Source organism: Oryctolagus cuniculus, chromosome 11, assembly GCF_964237555.1.
Source record: "Oryctolagus cuniculus chromosome 11, mOryCun1.1, whole genome shotgun sequence".
Lineage (NCBI taxonomy): Eukaryota > Metazoa > Chordata > Mammalia > Lagomorpha > Leporidae > Oryctolagus > Oryctolagus cuniculus.
Genome location: NC_091442.1, coordinates 24,648,470 through 24,672,698, shown reverse-complemented (window position 1 = coordinate 24,672,698; position 24,229 = coordinate 24,648,470). Strand labels below are relative to the sequence as shown.

The following is a 24,229-nucleotide window of genomic DNA, read 5'->3' as shown; positions in this document are numbered from 1 at the left end:
CTCAGTAGGTGGGTGGGACCCAGAACAAACCCCCCTGTGTGCTCTGCTCAAGCCCAAGCAGGAGCAGGAGGAAAGCCCCCGGGAGGGGCCCCTGAGGGCGGGGGCGCCCGCACTGGTCTTGCTGTCTGTGAGACACCCCTAAGTGAGGAGGGGGCTGCAGAGGAGACACTGCCCCAGAGGAAAGCACGGTGCTCGCCCCAGCCCAGAATTCCCTGCCCTGGGAGTGGCTGCAGGTGACGTGGGCCAGGCAGGGAGCAGGAAGGGACACGGAGCTGGGGATGCCAACACCAAGTCCCATCACCGTCCATGCTCCATCAGCACACCCTCTCCTCATCAGGCAGCCCGCCTCACAGCCCACCCTGCTCCACCCTGCTCCACGCCACACCTCACCCCATCCTGTCTCCATGGGTCTCCCACCAGGCCCCGCCCTACGGTGACCCCAGCCATGTCTGAGTGTGCGCTATCCCTTTGTCTTTCAATACCCCCTGCTCTTGGCTTCACCTCTACCTACCCTCCCATGTGGGGCGATGAGAACCTGGACTGAGCAGTTGGGGGTTCTCTCCAATCCCAGTCGGGGCTCTCAATGCCTATAACAGATGGAGACTTCTGGGACCATGACAGGGGCCGGACAGGCCTTGGCCTTCCCCCAGGCACGTGACCTGTCCAGGCACGAGCTGGCCTCTCCCAGCAGCCATGGAAGCCCCTCATTCTCCTCCCACAGCCCCAGCAGGGACTCCTCACTTCAGAGCTCACAGACCTGGCCTCTGTGAGACCTTCACACACACAGGGGTGCCACCCACAGTGTCTCCCGGGCCCCAGCCTCACCCCCCAGGACCGCCCCCCAGGCAGCAGAGCACCAGCCCCTGCTCCCCGCTCTGGGCTTAGCCTTCCCCACCACATCACTCCCTGAGACCAAGGAAGGCCACGTCCTCAGGGTAAAGCGCACACAAACCTGGCAGATAGACCGGAAGACAGCAGAACCGCTCCAACTGGAACATGGCGGGGTGCGGGGGCTCTGCCCCAAGTTCTGCTCCCAGGAGCCTCTATGCTCCTTGGAGTAAAGGCCCCGAGCCACCGGGGAGGGAAGTCGCCATGCGGGAGCCTCCTGCCATCAGCAAAGGGAACGGAGGACCTGTGCCTTGACTGCTGCTCCTCCGCACGCGGAGGAGCCGCACCGGACCGGGCGCTTGTTGTTCCCTTTTTTTACAAGTCCTTTCTATAGTAAAGTAAGAATAAGTAAACAGCAAACTCCCAAAGCAAGAATGAGTAGAGAGAAATGAGAAAGAACGAAGTAACGAACTTCCCCCGCGAACTCTCCAACGCACTCTCCAACCAACCCACCCCACCATGCCGTCTCTCTCCTCCTATATAGTCCTCTCCACCAATCCCAACTCGGCTGCCCACACGCCGAGCACGCCGCTTTCCTCCAATCAGGAGCAGCTCCTGCAGCTTGTCAAGTTGGTGAGAGGCAGCTGGGTAGAAGCTGTTTACTTCTCTCCCAGCGCCATATTGTGGGAGAGCAGATGCATAGAATAAATCTTAATTCCAGTAACAGTATAGTCCGAATTGCTCCCCACATTGACAGCTGCGATAATGCTGAAGAATGAGGGGGATTCCCCTTAGAAAAAAGAGGCCCTAAGGGAGACCCCGGAAGGCTCTCACTCCTCCCACCCAGGACATCCTCCAAGAAGTGGCCCAGGCCAAAGCGTGGAATGCCTCTGTTCCTCCACACCTGGTCCCACAGCCGGGCCAGGGTCTGACTTTCTATGTACCTCCCACCCCAGAGCTGCCGGCAGCACCACCCTGGGCAAGGCCCCCAGCTTCACCCCACCTCCACTCCAGCTTCCAGCCTAGACTCCTGTGACAGCCAGGGTGAGCTTTCACAACCCAGACCCAGGGGCCAGCGTGGTGCAGCAGGTGAGCCACCACTTCTAACACTGCGTCCCACATCAGAGCGCTGGTTTGAATCCCAGCTTCCCAGTTGGCATTCCTTGCTCCTGGCTTTGGCCTGGCCCAGCCCTGATGGATGCAGCCATTTGGGAAATGAACCAGTAATTGGGAGGTCTCTGTCTCCACCTCTGCCCCTCAAATAAAGTGAATAAAAAAAGAAAGAGATCACCTCTGAGGATTCAGAATGTTCCTACAGGAGGCAGTGACAAGTGCTGGTTGTGATGGCCGTGCCATTGACCGTGATCTGATCCTTGCCTACTGCACACATGCACACCACACTCCACTGCAAAAACGTGTTCCGTTGTTGTGTGTCCACTCAAAATGAGAACTGTTTTCAACGCTAGCAGGCTTTTCCTTTGTGGCGCCATAGAATGGTACGCTGACTTTATACTAAGTCTTTACGGCATCTGGGATAAGTGACTCCGTGAACGTTACTACTTTGAGTTCTACACTGAACACTTTGATTCGTCTTACTTGAATGATAGATAGTGAAAAACAAAAAGGTAATTTGATTTTGCGGCTGTGCTTTGTTTTATGTCCCTGGCACAGAATGTTTAAAAAAACTCTGTATTTGGGGGGTTGGAACTGTGGTGTAGCAGGTAAAGCCGCCGCCTGCAGCACTGGCATTCCATATGGGCGCTGGTTCAAGTCCCGGCTGCTCCACTTCTGATCCAGCTCCCTGCTAATGCACCCGGGAGAGGAATAGATGACCCAAATCCTTGGGCCCCTGAACCCATGTAGGAGACCTGAGAGAAGCTCCTGGCTCCTGGCTTCAAATTGGCCCAGATCCACCATTGCGGCCACAATGGGGAATGAACCAGTGGATGGAAGACTCTCCCTGCCTCGGCCTCTCCCTCTCTGTAACTCTGCCTTTCAAATGAATAAATAAATCTTAAAAAAAAAAAAAAAAAAAAAGCCAGGACCCAAACCTATTTAGACTATGACCTCATATCTGAATATACATAAAATGAACAAAATGCTGGCTGTGGTTGCCAGGCAAGTTTGGGTGATGGGAGTGCAGGTGATTTTTATTTTCTACTTAAAATTTCTTCCAAACTTTCTATGGTGAACGTGGTTGATTTTATCATTAGGAGGAAAAATGTCCTCATCCATTCAAAAAATACACAGTAGGCACGGGCTGAATCCGATACGCCAGACAGAGCCAGATGGCTTCTGCCCTCAGAGAGCGCGTGAGGAAGGTGACCCGAAACTACTGAGCCAACTGAAGGACACGGGGCTACAAAGCCTGCCGAGGACCTGCAGGGTCCGGGAGAGAGCAGGGCAGGGCAGCCTGGCTCGGGTCGGAGGCCTGCGAGGCCGCTCAGCAGAGAAGCTGCAGTTAGTGCGAGTGGGCAGTGACGGCAGCAGGCGTAGAGGCCCCGAGCGGGGAACAAGCTGGGCGGACCAGAGACACTGGGGGACAGCCTGAGAGGGTGGCGCTCTGCGGGCAGTAGGGAGCCGTGGTGCGGCCTGAATGGCATCACACGTTTTTAGGAGAAAAGAGATTGAGCCGCGGCGACAGAGCCACAGACCCACAGTGCTCCGGGAGGAAAGCCAGCCTCTGCTTATTGTAACACGGCAGGAGGACCTGCTGCGGGCGGGCCACACTGACCACCCCGGGGAAGCCCAGGTGTCTGCCCCGTGGCCTTCTGGATGGGAGAGAGGAGGGGTGAGGAAGGGAGGCCCTGCCACGTGCCAGCTGTCCCTCTACCCACGAACGAGAAGCAGGAAGGGAGCGGCCAGTCTATGTGACAGACAGACGGAGCCCAGAGAAACAACCAGAGCTCCACACAGAGGGTACAAGACAAGCGGGACATGTCCCCGGCTTCCAGCAGCTCGTGGACAAGGAGACAGAGCGACATGTGGCAAGTCCTGGGCCATGGCCCCATCGCTTCTGCAAGGGAGGCACTTAGCCACCCTCCTCACCTCATGCACGCGCTGCCGGCAGCGGAGGTGTGGCAATCGCCCTGGTACGTCCCCTCCATCACTGGCATCAATAATCCTCCCAGCCGGCGCCGCGGCTCACTAGGCTAATCCTCCGCCTTGCGGCGCCAGCACACCAGGTTCTAGTCCCGGTCGGGGCGCCGGATTCTGTCCCGGTTGCCCCTCTTCCAGGCCAGCTCTCTGCTGTGGCCAGGGAGTGCAGTGGAGGATGGTCCAAGTGCTTGGGCCCTGCACCCCATGGGAGACCAGGATAAGTACCTGGCTCCTGCCATCAGATCAGCGCAGTGTGCCGGCCGCGGCAGCCATTGGAGGGTAAACCAACAGCAAAAGGATGAACTTTCTCTCTGTCTCTCTCTCACAGTCCACTCTGCCTGTTAAAAAAATTAAAAAATTTAAAAAATAATCCTCCCCTTCATTAGTGCCCAGCTGGGTCCACAGGTGAACGCCACCCTGGTGACACCTACTGCAGGATGTAGAAGAGGGTGCCCACGGGAAGCTCGGCACACGTGGTAGGTGGGAACGAGGCCGCAGGCTCGCAGGAAGCAGCGGAAGCCAAGCACCTGACTGCTGGCACAGCGGGAGTCATCTGCAGAACCCGCACGTGCGCCAGGCACGGTGCAAATCGCCTCGCCTCGCGGCAAGTCCCAAAGGGACAAACCCATCCCTACTGCATGGATGAGAAAACTAAGGCACAGAAGAGGTGGACAGTGTGCCAGGGCCACTCCGCCAGCAGGCAGCTGGACAGGCTGCACACCCAAGTCTGTTGGGCACCAAACCTGAGAACACAAACTCTGCCTCCTCCTAAACCACTGGGCCCTTAAAAATTTTTTTATTTGAAAGTCAGAGTTACGGAGTAGGGAGGGAAACAGAGAGAGAGAGAGAGAGAGAGAGCGCGCGCCACAGTGATCAAGGCTGGACCAGGCCGAAGCCAGACACCAGCAGCTTACAGGTCTCCCATAGGGGTGCAGGGGCCCAAGGAATTTGACCTTCTTCTGCTGTTTTTCCCAGGCCATTAGTAGGCAATTGAATTGGAGATGCTAAGGACATGAACCAGTGCCCATATGGGATGCCAGCATCGCAGGCAGTGGCTTACCTGCTCTGCCACAACCCCAGCCCCAAACCACTGGTTCATTGCCTCTTATAAATCACAAGGCTAATCAAGAATTTCATGAAATGGGGGTCTCCGTTGTGATGTAGCAGGTTCAGTGGATTGCGGTGTCGGCATCCCATATGGGCGCTGGTTCAAGTCCCAGCTGCTCCACTTCTGATCCAGCTCTCCGCTAATGCCCCTAGGAAAATAAGAGAAGATGGCCCAAGTACTGGGCCTCTGCACTCATGTGGGAAACCTGGATGAAACTCTTGGCTCCTGGCTTCAGCCTGGCCCAGCCCTGGTCATTGCAGCCATGTGGGGAGTGAACCAGAGGATGAAAGATCTGTCTCTCTCCTCTCTCTCTCTAACTCGACCTTTCCAAAAAATAAATCTTTGGAGGGGAAAAAAAGAGAATTTCTTGAAATATATGTCTCTAAGAGGTGAACATTAGCACCAAATTCTGCGTGTTAATGGCGGAGGGCCCATGGGGAGGGCTCTGGGGGAGGCCCCTGTGAAATCCTGTCACTGCCTAAGATCTGAGACCAAGGACAGCAGGGCACTGAGGCACGAAGGCCGGACATGACTGAGTTCCAGAGGACTAGAGAGACGCAGACAAGCACAGGAGAAGCTGTAGTATAAACGTGCATAGGGCACGTGTGTGTGTGTGAAGACACACCCACGAAAGGTCAGACTCGTGAAGTCTGTGTCAATAGAACGCACTCAGCTCAACCTGACGCGCGGCGATGTCTTCACAAACAGGCCATTAGCCATGGGCAGCTGCCTTCCCAGTGACAGCTGTGACCCCAGGCAAGCCTTGGCCAGCCTTGAAAGGACTCTCCTGTCAGAGTCAGCAGGTCAAATCACTTAGGGCTTCAGAACAGACAGGCCCTTGTGCTGGGCTGATGAACCACCCTGCAAGGAACACTCCACGCCCATCTGGATTAGCAGAATTCAATGGCGGCCCCGCCCCCCAGGATGGACCAAGACACAGACAAAGAAGCAGGAGGCCCCTGAGGGCCATCAGAGGCCGCCTCCCGGATGTGCCCTTCCCGACACCTGGGGTCGGTTCATTCTTTGGGTGCAGAGAACCATCAGGGGCATCAAAATCAAGGAGCCCGCCCACCAACAGGTGGCACAAGTTTCCCCTAAAAGATGATTCAATTTCCCTCAAATGTCCAAGGAAAATAAGACCTGGGACAGTTGGGTTTTGTCTTCTACTTATCATCGTGTATCAAATCCAAGTTCTGCCCTCTGAGAAAAGGTCAGCGGTCATTTGATGCCAGGATCCACGCAGTTGACATTTCGGCAGGGCCCCAGATGGGACTGTTGGCAAACAGAAGTGTAGCTGAGGTTTGAGGATGAAACTCAGTGGGGCCGGACAGGGCCCTGCAGCCTGAGGCAAGCAGCAAGCGCTGGGCCTACCCGAAGGCAGGGACCCAGCCCCACTCCCGGCCTGCAGGGACGGAAGCCGCACACGACCACCCCCGAGTCCACATCGGCCCCCTCACCCAGACTCTTGCCTAGAAAGCTGCGACTGCACCAAACACCACGACAGCCCTCACCAGGCCAAGTCACAGACCCCAGACTGCAGGGAAACAGGTGACTGAGCCCTCCCCAGAAACAGGCGAAAGCTGGGACCCAGACACAGCCTCTGGAACCCGGGGTCCACCAGATGAGACCACGGCTGAGAAGGAGCCTGGCCTAGAGACTGGAACGGCAGCCACGGCAGGCAACCAACGCCGTTCAAGGTCATTCCAGGGGCAGCTCCAGAAAGGACAGGCACTGAGCCAACTGCGTGACTCCCAAGTTTAAAACCCTGGCCAGGGCTGGTGTTGGGGCGCAGTAGACTAATCCGCTGCTTGCGATGCCGGCATCCCATGTGGAACGCCAGTTTGAGTCCCAGTTGCTCTGCTTCTGATCCAGCTCCCTGCTAATTTGCTGAGGAAGGCAGCAGAAGGTGCCCTAAGTACTTGGGCCCCTGCCACCCAGGCAGGAGACCGAGATGGAGTTCCTGGCTTCTGGCTTAGGCCTGGCCCAGTCCCGGCCATTGCAGCCATCAGATAGATCTGTTCCCTCTCCTGCCTTCTGTGTGTGTGTCTTTCAAACAAATAGATCTTTTAAAAAATAAAATAAAAATAAAACCTTGCTCAGTCACCTTGAAAACACACCCAGACGCCACCACAGCCGGGCCCAGGTAACACAAAGGAGGCCCCCGTGCACAGCTTCTCCCCTGCGGTGTACAGCGGCACAGCCCCTCACGTGGCGCTGTCTGGATCCCCGCCGTTCTTCCCGCTGCACTCCCTGCCTCCCAGGGGAGCTCCTGAGCCCTTGGCAGAGCCCCCTTCCTCCCACCCTCGGACGAGCCGGCTCTCCCCACCCCAGCTTCTTTGGACGTCCCAGTGCCCCTGCATCCACTGCCGGCCCCCCAGGGCTCTGCGTGGCTGGGTAGAGAGGCCACACCCACACATCCTGTCCAGAGGACCCCATCCCCTCTGCCCATCACGTTTGCTTTTCCTTCCTCATCCGTGTTTACTATCAGTAATGAAGCTACTGTGACGGTCCTACTGTGACAGTCCTTGTTAACGGCTGAGCTCCACATGGGAGGTCGTGGCACCTCCTGTCCACTGCCCGGGTCCCCACTGCCAACCACCATGCCTGGCACAAAGAAAGGGCTGGGAGGTGTTTGCTGAATGAATGAATGCATGCATGCATGAATGATGCCAAGAGGCCAAAGACAACGTCACCTTTCATTTTGAGAAAGGAAAAACCAGCACAGGACCTGGTACGAGGGTCTGAGTTCAAATCCCAGGCCAGCTCCAGACCCCAGGGGTCATGACCTTCTCTCTAGAACTCAGTGCTTCTCAAACCTGAGCCACCTTCCTGGGCCCCCTGCCCCCAACCCTTACTCATTAGTGCAGCTTCTGGGAGCTGGCGAGGGGAGGATCCAGGAGAAAACTGTGAACAGCCCTGCCAGGGTGCTAATGATGTCTACAGGGACAGCCAGGTTCAGGATAAAGGGCAGGGCCAGGCCCATGGCTGTCCAAGGACTCTCCAGAGAACCTTCCAGATGCTCCTCCCAGGCTTCCACACCAGCTGCCTTCCCCTCAGAGCCAGATCCCTGACGGTGCCTGCATTCCTGGGACAGTTTGGGAGCATCGCTCTCTTCCCCGGAAGATCAGTCCCATTCGGGCTGGAACCAGCAATGCCAAATATGCTGTCCAGTGCCACCCAGGAACAGTGCCTGGCCCAGTGGGAACAGGAAAGAGTGAGGACCCACAGGTCCTTGGCTGTGGGACTTTTCAGAGCCCTCAGTTAACCAAGATGCTTTGAGGACCTCCAGGAGAGCCTCACTGGGCCACCTCTGCCCGGCCCAGCTGGGTCCTGGGACCCTGCACCCTGAGACGGCAGGCAGGGTCAGCACAGGGGAACGGTTGAAGCGCTTGGTTCTGCAGGAAGGCATGATATTGTCACGTGTCTTGGGGGTTAATCAAAGCCAACAGATAGGGCCGGCACTGTAAAGACACCACCTGCGGCGCTGGCATCCCAAATGGATAACCATCCAAGTCCTGTGAATGACCTAGGAAAGCAGTGCAAGATGGCCCAAGTGCTTGGGCCCCTGTCACTCATGTGGAAGACCCGGATGAAGCTCCTGGCTCCTGGCTTCAGCCTGGCCCAGCACTGACCACAGCAGCTACCTGGGGAGTGAACCAGCGGATGGAGGATTCTTTCTGCCTCTCCCTCTCTCTATAGCACTAACCTTAAACCTTAAATAATTTAGAAACAAAAACGTAAAAAACAGACAAGGATCTCATCCAGTGACTTCGGGCAGATCTGAACCAGGCCTTGACCCAAACTCGTCATTCGGAATTTATTTTCTGCCCCTTCTGCACCAAGCTGCTCACGTGCTTCTCCCCTTCTCCCCAGACACCTGTTCCCGGGAACTGAATGCCCCAAACTCACCATGGCCTATGAGCACCTCTCTGCCTGGGACGGCTGTCCGCAGGCCGGACCCAGACCACCTCCACAACACCTGCTCATCCTCGGACGCCAGTTCCCGGGAGCGCCCCGGCTCCCGTGTGCACTCGCAGAACTAAGCTCCTTTCCCACAGAGCACCCCCTTCTGTCACTCGCCCTCCCTCCGATAAATCATCATGCGTATTGAATGACTTCACGAGTGTCTGCCCCCCTCAGAAGCCTGGGCGCTCCCCGCAACCAGAGGCGGAGTGGGGTCTGCCTCAGGTGTGCCCTCGGAGCCTGGCACATCTGTTACCAGGTCAGTGAACGGGGACACTGGCACTCCAGAGAGGTCAGGTGATAGCCAGAGGTCCCAAAGCCGCCGAGCGGCACAACCAGGACCTGAACCCAGGACTTTCTGACTCCAGGACCCAAGCAAGGCCCGCCCAGCTGCCCCTGGGGTCAGGACATGGGGTGGCCACTTAGCGCTGAGTGCCCAGGGCCCCATCCAGGCTCCGCCAGCACCTTCGTGGCTCCCAGCCCAAGAAGGTAGCAATGGGGGCGGGACAGAGCCCTCCCACCTGCCTGTTCCTGAGAAGCGCCAAGCCCTCTGCACGCCATCCAGGGGGACACAGAGAAATGAGGGAACAATGGCAGGTGCTGATCTTGGAAGGCAGCCTGGATCACGCCACCCTTATCAGCACATCTGACGGCCTCTCCACGAGATGCGGGTCTATAAAAATGAGACACAGCCTCAGCACCAGCAGCCCAGAGGCAAGAGCAGAAGGAGTGGCAGCTTCTGAAAACTTTGTCCCGTCCACTCTGTGCCAGGTAAGAACTCACTGCGTGGCATGCACGAGAGTGGAAACTGATCCTGGAACAAGCAGGGGACAGTGCCTGCCGGGACCCCTCGCTGGGGCTGACGCATTATCTGGTCCGGCACACACAGGCCACCTGCCTGCAGGGGTGGGGAGGCCTAAGACACAGGATAACTGATTACTGATTCTCCCAGAGATTTTGGTTTTTCCTTAAACTGTGCGCCGGTATCATGTGAGATGCTTAGTTCAAATTTCTCGCAGATGAGGGTAAAATGAGAAGACTGATGAAATTCTGACGAGGTTGCATTTTTTTCCAAAAAGCCTCATTTATATTCAAAGATGAACGGGGCCGCTGGCTTCAGAGTGTGTCCTGCCAGGCACTTCTGTCTGCCATGGTTGCCCTACTGGGGGCTGGCAGATGGCATAGGGATTGCTTCTGTTAATGTGTGCGCATGACAAGAGCAAACACCCATGACCCCGACGTCACAAACCCTGATGCAGACAAAAGGCGAAGGGGTGAGGAGACAGAGTCTGTGGGGTCCGTGCAGGGAACTGCGAAGGACACCCAGCCTCCAGGGCGCCCCTACTGTGGGCAAGGCACAGACTTCGGGGATCGCGGTGGTGAGGGAACAGGAGCCCACGCAGGGATGTGACCGCTGAAAGTCATCCAGAGGTGTCTTTGCTAAGGCAAGAGGGTGAGGATGTAACAGAAAGCCTGGGTTTGTGGGCAGAATTACAGGAGATGCTGCAGACTGCACAGTGCATGCCAGCTGCTCACTGAGCAGGTGTCTGGGATCATCCCAGGGCCGAGAGACCCGAGGTCGCAGCTGTGTGATTCAAAGCTCTCCAGTTCGCGAGCAGGTGACTAAGATGGCACCAAAGAGCTCTTCCTGAGGAGGATGGCAGGAGGATGGGCAGCCCGAGAGGGGACGCTGCGGGCAGGGGCTGGCACATTCACGCGGGGCTGGGAAAGCAGCAGAGAGGGGCCTTGGACGGGACCCTCACTACCAGGTGCTGCTGCACTTGCCTCCAGCTGCCCGGGAGTGGTGCCCTCCAGCGCCAGCCAGGGTACCACCCTGCACACACACACACAGCAGCTCTGGGCCCCACGGGGAACGTGGTGTCTGACGAAGCCTTCTTTGCAGGTGTCAACCACTAGGATGCTGACGCTCTGGGCCCTGGTGCTCACGCTGGGCCTGCAGGCCAGTGCACAGGACCTGCTGGAAGAAGCCCCAGGGATAAGCAATCTTCCTGTAGCTACCTTGCCCATCCCGATCAATGCCCTCGAAGCCCTGCCACTCAGACTAGGCCCTAGACGACGCCCCCCAACACAAAGAGACTTTCTATCCAAAAAGCGTTCAGCCCCCAGCGGCAGCGGCAAGTGCATACCCGTGGCCGAGTACTTCCTGTCCAAAAGCAGACTCAATGACTGTAAGTAAGCACTGTTTTCCTACACGTCTTTCATCTGTCTACTCTCTCATGCAGCTGCTCAGGTTTTTATTTTAAGGATTTACTTATTTTATTTAAAAGGTAAAATGAAGGAGGGAAGGGGGAAAGAGAGAGAAATCAATCTTCCCTCCACTGGTTTATTCCTAAAATGGCTATAATGGCCAGGCCTGAGCCAGGCCCCAAACCAGGAGCCTGGAACTCCATCTGGGCCTCCTACACAGGTGGCAGGGCCATCCTCCGCTGCTTTCCCAAGTGCATTAGCAGGGAGCTGGATTGAAAGTGGAGCAGCTGGGACTTGAACCAGTGCTTCAATATAGGATGCTGGCACTGCAGGTGGCAGCTTAACCCACCGAGCCACGATGCCAGCCCCACGGCTTCTTATGTCTAAGCCGGAGGGCTTAGCTCCACCTTCTGAACAAGTGGCCCCCAAACATGAGGTGGCACCACCATCACATTGGGAGCTTAGAGAGAGAACGGATTCCCGGGCCCGCCCCTCCCACACACTCAGGGGCAGCACTGCCTCCGTGGCTCTGGGACCCTGCTTTCTGATCAGCTCCAAGCCCCTCACATAGGCTAGGACTGGACTAAGCCACCTCCGAGAAGGCAGCTCTCAGAACCTGCAGACTGTCTAACAACCCACTTCCGGTCTGATGCTTCTCACCTGGAGGCTGTGCCAGGAGACCTCCCCGCTTTTCACTGTGGGTCCTGGTGCTCCAAGCCCCACAGGGGCTTAGAACCTCACCCTGCTTTATCAGGAGCCAGGACATGGCAAATCCAGGCCCCACCGCTGCACCCTGTGACCAGCCTTGCTCTCTGCAAAGTCCTGCTTCACTCTCTCCCTGAGTCTCACCTTCCTCTAAGAGACGAAGGATCCTCGCTCTCCCAAAATCCCGCAGAGGCCGAGAGGTGACTCCCATTTACAGAACGGGAAGAGGGGAGGGGCCCCTGGCAAGTGGAGGCCTGCAGGAAAGCCCGCCCAGTCCCCTGGCTGCTGTCCGCGGTCAGGGCCCAGCCTAACAGATTACAGGACAGGGCGACAGATAGGGACATGGCACCTGTTGAGTGACCACATTCCTTGCCCCAAGGCAGACTGCTCAGCTTGTTACAAAACCTCCAAAGACAGACAGGTCCAGCCAGTGACCAAAATAACAGCCTCATGCCAGCACTCAATGAACCTGGTGCTGGTGCTGTTAGTTTCGTTTTCAGAATTAAAAACATGAAGGATAAACCGAGCATATACCCCTGTGCCCACCACCTCACTCAAGGCGTACAACGGCTCACTGGACAGCAGGTCCCCACCTTGCCTGCTGCAGCCTCTCCCTCCCCTCTCCCTCCCCTCTCCCTCCCCTTTTCCTCCCTCTCCCTCCCCCTCCCCCCCCTCCCAGGAGGTCTCTACTCCACTGTTTTTCCCCAGAGATCTCTTTGTCATTTATGACACAAGTCACTACCTGTTGCGAAGTCTCTGGGAGGTGGCCTGCTTTCCTGGTCCCTCGGGCTCCAGTCTGGGAGGCGATGCATCCGTGTAGATGAAGCCAAGTCTCCCCTGTTCCTTCTCAGGAACAGGGAATCACACACGGGGATACGAGCGTCCACTGTTGGCTCCTCCACTACTTCCCCCCACCCCCCCACCCCACCTTATGCTTTGTTCAGCACCTGCAATCTGCAGTCATCTCCTTTTTTTACTTTTATTTATTTTTATTTATTTATTTTTTTACAGGCAGAGTGGACAGAGAGAGAGAGAGAGAGAGAGAGAGACAGAGAGAAAGGTCTTCCTTTGCCGTTGGTTCACCCTCCAATGGCCACCGCGGCCGGCGCACCGCGCTGATCCGAAGGCAGGAGCCAGGTGCTTCTCCTGGTCTCCCATGGGGTGCAGGGCCCAAGCACTTGGGCCATCCTCCACTGCACTCCCTGGACACAGCAGAGAGCTGGCCTGGAAGAGGGGCAACCGGGACAGAATCCGGCGCCCCGACCGGGACTAGAACCCGGTGTGCCGGCGCTGCAAGGCGGAGGATTAGCCTAGTGAGCCGCGGCGCTGGCTGCAGTCACCTCCTTTATCATTCTCCACACACCCCATGCACCAGGTTCCAACAAGCACTCCTTGGACAGGGGCAGAGACTGGGGCTCCAAGGGGAGAGACCTGCCTCAGGCCACTCGGCCCCAAAGGGATACACCAGAAGCGTGCCCTACCCTGCTGGGCTCAAAAACCAATCGAGGTCCCTTTGCTCCATGCCAGGATGGCTTCAGATGTAAGGCACTCAGCGCCAGGCCGGCCTCAGCAAGCACTAGTGAGCGTGAGCTCTTAACAAGGGGCCGGGCCTCTTGCTCTAACGCAAGGCTGCCGGTGGGGTGGCGGCAGCAGCAGGGGTGGGGGCCACTACACGCACCTCTTGTGGGCCCCATGCTTCACAGGGCTGGGCTCCCGGGCAGGGGAGGGTCCGCTGACAGCCCGCAGCAGGAAGCTGTCGCTTTGCCCTTTCCAGATCTCAACAACACCCTGCCCGCGGAGATCGAGAAGCTGTTCAAGTGTGAGCAGGTCAACCTGGTTGGTGTGCTGGGCACCTTGGTATCCACGCTGAGCACCTCCAACCTGCTCTCTGCGCTGGACCTCGGTTCCCTCCTGAGCATGGGAGGCGGTGGCCTCGGCGACATTCTAGGCAAGGGAGGCAGCGGCAACTCCCAAGGCCTGGACCTGCTGGGCGGCCTGCTGCCGCTGGGAGATGAGGGGCTGGGCGGCCTGCTGTCTGGCAAAAAAGGCAAAGGGACTCTCAAGGGGCTCCTCGACGGCACCGGGCTCTCCAGTCTCCAGCAGCCGCTGGACGACGTGGTGGGCAAAGTCACAGAGCTCAAGGAGTCCACCAAGAACATGGTGAACAAGGCCCTGCCGCCAGATGTCAGCAACGCCCTCTCGGGCTTGCTGGGAGGCCTGGACCTGAACGAACTGCTGCTGGGGTAAGCGCTCCCCTCAGCCCGCCGTGCCTGGCAGCAGGAGAGCTCCGAGCTGACAACCCCAGCAAGAGGGGCAACCCCTTTTCACGAAGCCATTCACCGGCTCCAGCTGAACCCGTGCCCAGGGGATGGGGTGGGGGACATGATCCGGGTTCCTTGAGCTTACACATAAGGGCAGGGATGGGGCTGGGGACCCAGGAAATGGGCAGTGGCAGGTAGAGTCTTACCTGGCTGCTTCCCACGTGAGTCCCCTGAGGTCCAGGCTGAATGCTGGCACCAGGGCAGGCTCCCGATGCTGTCCCTTTGCAGACTACAGGTTCAGGAGGTGACTGTGGACAGCATGAACTCAACCACGGCCAAAGATGGGATCCACATCCTTGCCACAACCACTACTGTCATAGGCGGGAAAGGGTAAGTCCGTTTCCACGGCAGCCCCCTGGGTCACCCTGGACTGGGGCTGGGAGGTCTGGTGTCCATGGTCCCCTGGAAGAGCAAGGGCACAGCGGCAGCACCCACAGCAAGGGCCAGGCAGGAGAAGGGCCTGGAGGAGCCCCATCCTCTAACCACGTCAGCAGAGATGTTCGGGGGAAATCTGCCCAAGTCCACACGAGGGCAGTGAGGGCCGACCCTGCTGAGAACACGGCCCACTGTGACGCTGCCACTGCACTCACGCAAAGGGGACTGTCCTGATGCTCTGGACACCCCAGAGAGGATCGGCCCACGCCAGCGTTAGAGGTGGTCCTTGGTCATCACACAAGGGAGGAACAGACCAACCACGTGAGCTCAGGGCACACAGGAAGACATCAGAGAGCCAGGGTGCCCCCACTTGGGGGAGGATGGCTGTGCAGTGCCAACCCCCCTCTCTCATACCTGTCTACCAACACACAGAACCTGTGTCCAGCCTCGACGGACGAGAGCAGTCCAAACCTCACTCAAACTCACCTTGCAGGAACAGGGCTCAAACCCAGGCAGTCTATGACACTGCTGTCACCCGTGCCAGGAAGACCCAGCTGTCCAGTCCAGAACCCCGTGGTGGGGTTCCTTCTGCTGCTGCCCACATGACAGGAAGCCCCAGTGCTGGGCACAAAAAAGAACCTAAAATGGATGGCTTGGGGCCACAACAGAGGATGTGCAATGCTGCTGGGGGGAGGGTTCTGTGTCCTGCCGTCTGACTGCCAAGCACGCGCGGGGCGGCCAGCCACAGGCCATGTCCACTGGAGAGCACCAAACATCCCCTCCCTGACGCCTTTTCACAAACACATGCGCCCAAACTGCAAAGGGCCTGTGGCTAGCTCAGGCTCCCCGCTCACCCGTGTCCTGCTCTCCACAGCCTTGCCGGACCCGTCATCAGCCTGGTGGGATTCCACGTGTACGCAAACGTGACCCTGACTATTGGCATTTCCACAAATGACACCCAGTGCGTCAACCTCCAGGTCCAGAACAAAGACATCCAGGTCAACAAAGTGACCCTTCAGATTGTAGAAACGTACGTGAGCCCGTTTCTCTCCAGCCAGCCTACGGGTCAGAGCGCCCACCCCTGCACCCAGGGTGGCCCCGGGGCCAACTCCGCCCAGCGCAGCGCTGAGAAGCAGCAGCACACAGAGGCCGGCGGTGGGGTGGCGGCTGGGAGGGGCCTTCTCACGCGCCCGCCTTCTGCCTGCTCGCTGTACTGCGGTCATCCACTCTTTCTCTGCGTGAGCAGCAGTCACCTGGACGGAACACAGAGAACACAGAAGGGCTGTGGAGCCCAGAGTGTCCCTCGCACCTGCGCCAGCCTACTGACCACTCACCCTCCCCGGAAGCAACCAATGCCTCCAGTCCCCTCTGCTTGCCCGTTGCACACGCTCATAAAATGTTCACACTCAGGAAGACACAGAGCTGCCGCCCGCCTTCCTGCACTTGGCTTCGCCTACAGAAAGTGGCCGGGACACGGTTCAGCCGCGTACAGACGGCCTCTTCTGCGGTCACTCCCCAGTCCTCCCTTACCAGGTGGCACCATAATTGACCCAGTCCCTGACCCGGGTCTTGGCTTCCGTACCCACCTACAGTGAGCGAGGTCAGACGAGTGAGCCTGCGCCCTGCTCTTGGGAGTGAGAATTCCTGCGGGCCACACAGCAGGCCCAGCCGTCCTGTGCGCGGGTCGTGTTTCCAGGGGCCCTGGTGTCTTCCATAACAGCTGGCGATGAGACGGGAAGAGCTCAGACTTCACCGCGGCTGTCTCCTGGGCGGCAGGGCTTTGCCTGAGGCCTGAGAAGTCCGCAAAACACGGGACTCATGCACTCCCCACACGTGTCTTTCTCAGGATCACGGACGTTTTGCCTGTGCCTGTCCCTGTGCCCCTGGGTGACGTGGTTACTAAACTGCTGTCAGTGGAGTTGAATCAGAATGTAAGTCCCAGGAGGGCAGAGGGGCCCGGGGAGGTCTGTGGCACTGGGCGCGGGAGGGTGCGAAGGGTCCTGCCCTTGGGTCCGGCCTGATGCCACAGAGGCCCGGGCCAGCTGGAGTCCCAACCCCAGGGACTAGCAGGCCCGACAGTGCCTCCGGCTGGGGAAGGAATGGTCTCCAATGAGGAAGCCGAGAGAACAGACAGGAAAAGGGGAAGGAGGGCAGGCCAAGGGGGCGTCCTCAGCAAAGCCGACCCCTGCTGACCTCCCAGGTGAAAGAAGCGGACTCCTGTGACATCGTTCTCAGTGGCTTCAATGACTGCAAGAACTGTGAGTAGCAACACCCACCCCCGGGGCTGCCCACGCCACATCCGGGGACAGAGGGCCCAGGCCCCTTAAGGGATCCCATCGGGTGACAAGCCACAGCTTGCCCACTTCCCAGCCCCCAGCACCCTTCCCAAGCACCCTCGGGGCAGCAAATGTGTCAACTAACTGTCTCCTCCAGGCCATTTCCACTGCTCCCCAGGAAGGGAACAGGACAAAGAGCCCCCAGCACCCTCTGTGGGCAAAGCACACCCAAGTGTGGAAGCTGAGTGAGGGCCTGTCCTAGGCTCTAGTGCCTGGCAGCCCAGAATCAGGCAATCCCTCCCTGTCCACAGACACGCACCAACTAAAAGGGAGGAGAGGACCAGCCGAGACAGCTGAGACAGGGGATGGAGCCCCTGCCGAGCCCCAGGGTAGACGAAACACAGGGCTCAGCTTCCCCGTGGGGCACTGGCACGTCTCGGGAGGGCCTGAGTCCTCCTTCCAGACGCGTGAGAAGTCAGCTGAGGGTACCCACTTTCTGCCTAGGACCTGGAGAGTGAGAGCGTGCCCGATCCGTGGTGGAGGGTGGCACAGGGACACGCCGGACACAGCAGCCGGCAGCGCCTCACCTCACTGTGCTCGCCCTGCCTCTCCTCTCCCCTGCAGCCACCGGCCTGTTCCGGTACCATGTGAGGGCGGCCCACTTCTCCCCCGAAGGCCTCTCAATCTTCTACTGCGTGAGTGTTCTCTGCCGCAGGGCCGGCTTCTGGGCCAGGAGCTAAAGGCATCCCTGAAGCGGCACAATGCCGAGGACAGCCCAGCCGTCATCCCGCACCTTTCCCTCAGTGGGGGATCCTCTAGGCTTCCCCACACTCCCAGCGCCTACCCAGAGTCTGCCATGGGTTCTGCTCCATTTACATCCCACGTACGATGCCCTCAGAGGCACTCCCGACAGTGACCACCACACCTCAGGCACCAGACCCGCAAAGCCCATGTCCAGACACTGCAGGGACAGCACAGAAGCAACCAAGGGTGCTAACTCACCCATGCCCCTCTTCGCCACCAGGAAGACAAAACCCAGGCTGCAGATGGAGCTGAGAAAGGCAATGTTTTAGGCTCGGGTAGCTTTGCTTCCAGGAATCCATCCTAAGCACAGACAGACATGACTCGTGGTGAGATCAGGGGAAAGGCTGAAACAAACAAAAAGGAAATACCAAAGCCAAGTTCAAGATCGACCCCAGGCTTACAGTCTGCGGTGCTATACGGATATGCTCGTGCAGGCACTGGTGAGATTTCCAAGGTGAAAGCAAACTGAAATGCAGAACGCGTGCACACGTGCGGAAATGCCAGGGTACTGTGTCCCCTCACCTCCCTGCGTCTTCTAACTCCTGCCACGTGGGGTTTGCATTGCATAAGCAGAGGGGGAAATGCGTATGAAAGAAAAGGAGCTAATGAGTGGAAGGCAGAGTATCTGTGACACGAGCTCTTGAGAACCTGGCCTTTGACATGTGAGAGTGAGGATGGAACCGGTTTCTTCCAGACTGGGAGAGGAGGCAGGGAACAGGAAGGGGTGTGAGCTGTGCAGGGCACACACATCTGCGCACACACGCCCACACCGACACACACACCCTACTGGGGACAGCATAGGAACAGGAGAATTCACCTGGACAACAAGCACTGTGGCTTCCCGGGGAAAATGAAAGGTCGGGCACCCTGCGCCACGCTGCGCCGAGCGGCGATTCCTCTTCCACCCACACTCCTGCTCGCCAGTCTCCCCAACCCCGCCACTGCCCACACTCACTTAACGTGGAGGCCAGGAGGTCCCCTGCTGCGGCAACACGCACCTCACCCTGCACCTTCCCAGCTAAGCCCCCAAAGCCAGGAGGCATGTTTCAGTCTCACGGGATGCCCGCGGTGGTCCTGCTTGTGTCTCTGCAGGCAGAGGCCCTCTTTGACAACAAGGCAGTGCCCGTGCGCGGAAGACTGCTCCCTCCACACCCTAAGAGCGCCAACGTCTCCCTGACCCTGTCGCGCACGCTGCTCGACGCGCCAGCGGAGCACATTGCTAAGCAGAGCACCTTCAAGGTGAGTGTGGGGAGCGGGGCTTCCTCACCGCTGACCCGAGCGCCAGTGTGGCCGAGCCGGGGGATCCTGGTCGCCCTTCCAGAGATAAAGACGCCGAACGAGGGCGATACCGGTCCCTTACAGGTCCTGCAAGCGGGAACGTGTGGAGGCTCCCTGAGCGCCAGGCTCACAGCCAGCTGTCACTCCACCGACCGAGGGCGCTCTGAGGATGCTGGCGGTCTTACCCGCTTCACAGAGGGCCTGAGTGCGGGGTGACTCTGCCAACAGCCTCAGCGGGAGCAGGCAGGGCGTGTATCGGCGTGCGAGGTGCTCCGACGCCGGCCCGAAACCTCACAGAAGGGAGGGACGACGCGAACAGGCACTGCTCTCCCTGTGCCGGGCTCTCTGGGAAGCAACAGCCCGTGTGTCCTGTGCACGGTGTCCCCAAATCATCAGCCTAGCGCTGCCTGGCCACAAACAGGATTGGCTGTGACAGAAACATGGAACTCCACACGTCACGTGCCCAGCCACCCTCCAAGAAAGGAAAATGGGCAGACACAGACCCTGCCAGCTCCGCGCCCAGCTCAGACTCGAGGGCCAACACTGGAAGACGGGCACAGCCCTCGAGGGCCCCAGGGTGCAGCCTTGCTCCCCAGCTCTAACCCAAGACTTCCTCACAACAGATCGACAACCTGGAGGCAAGCATCACCAGAATCCGCCGGGGGTACCAGAGCAACGACACTTCCCAGGTCACCTACTGGAGCAACATAAAGAAGGATGGCGAGAGCTTCGCCACCGGGGAATCGGTGAGTGCTGAGAAACGGGTCACGGCCGAGTGGGGAGGAGGCAGTGCGAGGAGCCGTGCTCCACCAAAGTCCCCAGGACAAGAAGCCCAGCCAGGCAGCCTGGGGCCTCCGCCCCACGACGGGAGAGCTCGCAGGTCCACAGTTATGGACCCCACTGGCCGTGTCGGCTGAAGAGAGTCAAGGTACTGTGTCTCACCCACGCCCCCTTGTGTTCACTCAGAAATTGACCATCTGGCATGACAGCAAGATTTCAAACGACAAGCTGATATCAGAGGTCAAACTTGTAAGGTACTGTCCGTGACGACACGACCCTCCCGCCAGCCTGAGAGGCAGTACGAACCCAAACCAACCCAAAGTGCATGAGCTCAGCGCCACACACGGCTCTTGGGAGGCGCGGGGGGGGGACGACGGGGAACTCAGTCGGCAACTCCCACGCCGTCGCCCGCCTTACGTTTGCCCTGTGCGCCTCTGACTGCTAAGCGGCTGACTTACGCCGAGAAGCCACCGGGACAGCACTGCAGCTCCACAAGCGAGAAGCATCCTTCCCTGAACCTAACGGCTGCCTGTGCTTTCTTTCTTGACAGATCTGATTTCAAGGTGACACCGCCTGAGGCTGTAAGTTGGTGTGGTTTATGGTTTATTTACCTGTGACTGGCGAAAAATGACGTTCATGCCAGGCGCTCGGTGACATGGGGACTCTGGAAAGAAGGGCGTGCGTCTCACACCCCAGATGCAGTGAGGAGTAGGACTGCGGTCCCAAACCCCAGCTCTCTTTGGGAGCTGCCCAAGCCCACTGCAGAGTTAGTTACACACTCAGCGACCAGAGAAGGGCTCCAAGTCTGTGCTTGGAGGTTTCCAGGGAGCCAGATACTCCAGCAGGCCTGGGGATGCCCTGGAAGAATGACAAGGCTTCCATGGAGTAGGAATGTTCTATGATACAAGCACGTGGTGGCTCAGCAGAGAGACTGGGAGAGGTGAGGGCAGGGCCCAGGGCCCACGGTCCACCACAGAGATGATGGAGAACAGAAGGTTCACCAGCCAACCTCATGCTTAAGCCTGTTCATACCTCGGTTCGTGTTTAATGAGCACCTACTATGCACCCAGCTCTGCAATGCAACATGAAGTAGGGATGAGGGACAAAGCACTAAACTCCAGGAACTGATACCCAGTGTGTGCCCAATAGGGGCATAGAAACACAAAAATAGGCAAAAAGTATTAGAAGTCTGGGAGCCATACAACAAACACCCAGAAGCAAACAACCTCATGGCTACGGATTTAGAACCAGGTTCCCCATGCCAGCCCTGAGATCACGAGCAGTCGCTCAGGAGGCAGACCCTGGGCACCGCCACAGCCCAGTGCTCCCTGCATCCCATGAGGCTGGGCAACACTGACGGGCCAGGCTCTGTGCTCAGCAGAAGCCACTTGAGCAAATCCTTGGCCACGTGAGTGAGGGAAAGGGAGGAGAGACGAGACCAGGGAGGGCCTCACGTCTACCGCACAGGAGTCAGCAGCACCCCAGCCTCAAGGCCAGGGAGCTGTGCCACTGTCCCTGTAGCAGTGTCTCACACATACCAGGAACCCAGTGAACCTCTGTTCAGGGAGCCACTTGAGGCAGCACAACCAGAGGAAGTCTTTGCAAAGCCCCAGGGGATGCAGGAGGCCCACGTCCCCACTGGCCTTGCCCAGCCACACTTTGTTACAGAAACCCCTTGCGGGTAGGAGGCTCTGAGACCGGCAGGGTAACTACCAGAAGGTATTGATGAAAAGGCCCCTCTCGCTTCTTGCAGACAGACGAGGTGCGAAATGTGATGAAAGGACAAGAGAAGAAGTTCTGGTCTGTCCTTATTGGTATGTGCAAGTAATAACCTGAACCCCTAGGAGAGTCAGGGTGTGCGCCAGGCTGCAGAGGCCTTGGCAGCCCCGAGCCCCAGATCACCCACCCCGAGCTGCGCCATGGGTACTTTTCTGTCTGTAGAGGGGGGCAATAGCATCTAGAGATAGCAAGAAAAGAAAAAATAAGAAAGAAAGAAGTGAAAACGAAAACAGAATGCCTCTTCTACAGCCCCTAAAGAAAGCCAGACCACTCAGTGTCATCAGGGCCAACCCCGGCACACCAGGAGGAAACATAGACCCAGTCGCCAGTCAGACACTGCAACTTGGAGAAATTCAGGCGGCTGAGGTCACAATGCTCATGACCAACAAGGACGATGGTGTCACCTGCCATCGGCACATGTTTCTTTCCTAGGGGGTTCAGAATGGCTGCCTCTTATGGGGGCCTCAGGTGGAGAGAACAGACAGCCACCCTCTGACTTGGCATAGATCCTAGCCAAGTTTCTTCCTGGTTCTGAAGTCTTGTCTTCCTTGCCCCCCCAGGCTAGGAGTCTGTTCACTGTGTGAAACAGACAAGGGCCAGATTTCTCCTGAAGCCACCTACTGCCCAGAGATCCCTCCAGTAGACTCCAGCCCAGTTACTGTCTGCAATTTGTTGGCCTAAGATAGTCCTTCTTTTTTCAGAAATTTTGAAAGCATGGAATATACCAGCAGGAGTAACCTCAAATCCTCTGAACAATGCCAAGGTTAACGTGACTCAATCGGTAAGAGAGAAACACGATTATTTTCCTTTTGCATCGACGCTCGCTCTGTGCTTGCACCTGTGGAGAAGTGAACGGGTCCGGTGGGACCGGGCACCATGGTCCGTCCTGGGTGCCCGACAAGCTCCACCAGATCTCCCCACTCCTGCCCAGGCAGAACCGTTACCCTGTCCCTCTCAATCACCATAAAATCCCACCTGAGACAACGAGCCCTAGCTGATCGATGATCTGTCCCACTGTCACTGTGAGGACTCTCCCACTTAGCTGAATATGGAAACCTGAATATGGTTTCCATGGAAACCTCTGTGCCTGCACCCCCACCCCCACCCCCACCTTCTGCCTTGCTGGAGCCTCTCCTTGCCGCCCATCCTCAGACGACCTTTCTGCTTGTCTAACTCTGAACCCAGACAACATCTGAAGGAGGATGTGCTTCCTTAAAAGCAGCTACAAGTCAGATTTTTATTCAATTCTGTCACAAGTGGAAGATTAAAGGTTGCAGATGGAGCGGGGAGGGAAGCTAAGGTGTCAGAAGAGCCAGGTGGCGCAGTGAGGGGCGTGCCAGCCTCGTAAAGAGGTTCGGCATGCCCAGGGCCCTGAGATGCTGCAGTCCAGCGAGATCTGCTCCATGACCTTGCAACCTGCCCAGGAAGTGGCCATGTCTTTCATCCAGGCTCACACTTCACAGGCTGCACATCCTTACCTTGACATAACCCCAGGTTTCTGTGTGTTTCTGCGGCCAAATCCATGACTACAGCGTTCACTGGGCTAACACCGGCAGGTGCCAGTCCCCCACCTCCAGCTCCCACACTCTGCAGCCGTGGGTGGCCTGGGACACACTACGTAAGCCCTCAAGTCAGCCTTGAATCAAGGGGTTAGAGCAGATGAAGGCCGGCAGCGCTGCAGCTGCAAGCGACGGGGGCCCAGCCGCACTGCTTCATGCAACAACAATAAGACGAAGCGACCTGGAATCCAGGGATTGCGCTCAACAGCAGGGAGTGACCTGAGTCAGGGTCGACGATGACTCGAGATTCAGTCACTCGGCTCTGCTATTTCTGGATGGAGTCTGGTAGGCTCTGCATGGAAGGCCCCAGCTACCAATTCTTTCCCCAACAGCTCAAACAACGGTCACCCGGAATTAGCCTGAGACTCCCAACGGCCTGACTTGCTCCATACCCCACCTATGAAGCCAGCACTGACCTCAGGCGGGTGGGGTGCACGGGCCTACCCAGCCTGTGCCGGCAGCCGGCTGACCCGTGTGTGTGTGCCTAACTGGTTGTTCTCTGTCTCCCCACAGAATGATCTTCAGGCGGCAAACTGAACCCAGCACACTCAGAGCCAGGCAGTGTCCCAGGACGAAAGCAAAAACCGCCTGTGAAACTTTCCTGTGAAACACTGGGCATGCAGCAAGGAACCAAGTAGAAGTAGCATTCTTAGAATGTCAAGTACCCTTCTGACTTTGGCCAATTACCATCACAGACAGGCAAAAAGTCTGGGATGTTGGCATTTCTGTAATCAGCTCTTTAATAAATGAACTTTTTTCATGCAAAACTTGTCTCATTTGTCTTCAGTTCCCGTGGACAGGAATGTCTTCATATGCTTCATATGCTTATTGCTAGTCAGAGAACTTCTTGCTTTGCACACAGAAATCCACAACATGAATGATGAACTTACCTAATGTGCTAGGTCCCCGGACCACCATGACAATGATTCAGACTTTTCTTCTTGGGAGCCCAGCATTGTGGCACAGAGGGTTCATACCCCAGCCTGCAGTGCCTGCAACTCATATGGGCGCCCGTTCCAGTCCTGGCTGTTCCATTTGTGGTCCAGCTCCCTGCTAACGTGCCTGGGAAAGCAGCTGAGGACGGCCCAAGACCTTGGGTCCCTGCACCTACATCGGAGACCCAGAAGAAGCTCCTGGCTCCTGGCT

The 24,229-nt window shown here is 57.8% G+C and overlaps 2 protein-coding genes across 2 annotated transcripts; both read left to right on the top strand.

Moving 5' to 3' along the window:
• Window positions 1-12,879: 12,879 nt before the first annotated feature.
• Window positions 12,880-15,000, top strand: LOC138844314 (vomeromodulin-like). Its single transcript, XM_070051955.1, has one exon. The coding sequence runs from the start codon at window positions 13,604-13,606 to the stop codon at window positions 14,156-14,158; it is 555 nt and encodes a 184-aa protein (XP_069908056.1). The 5' UTR covers window positions 12,880-13,603; the 3' UTR covers window positions 14,159-15,000.
• LOC103348202 (vomeromodulin) lies at window positions 14,332-23,850 on the top strand. Its single transcript, XM_070051560.1, has 13 exons — window positions 14,332-14,366; window positions 14,461-14,562; window positions 15,482-15,641; window positions 16,347-16,538; window positions 16,808-16,865; window positions 17,508-17,578; window positions 18,780-18,926; window positions 19,589-19,711; window positions 19,932-19,999; window positions 20,296-20,326; window positions 21,499-21,559; window positions 22,226-22,305; window positions 23,597-23,850. Exons 1-13 carry the CDS (start codon window positions 14,332-14,334, stop codon window positions 23,618-23,620), a joined length of 1,152 nt encoding a protein of 383 aa, XP_069907661.1. The 3' UTR covers window positions 23,621-23,850.
• The last annotated feature ends 379 nt before the right edge of the window (window positions 23,851-24,229 follow it).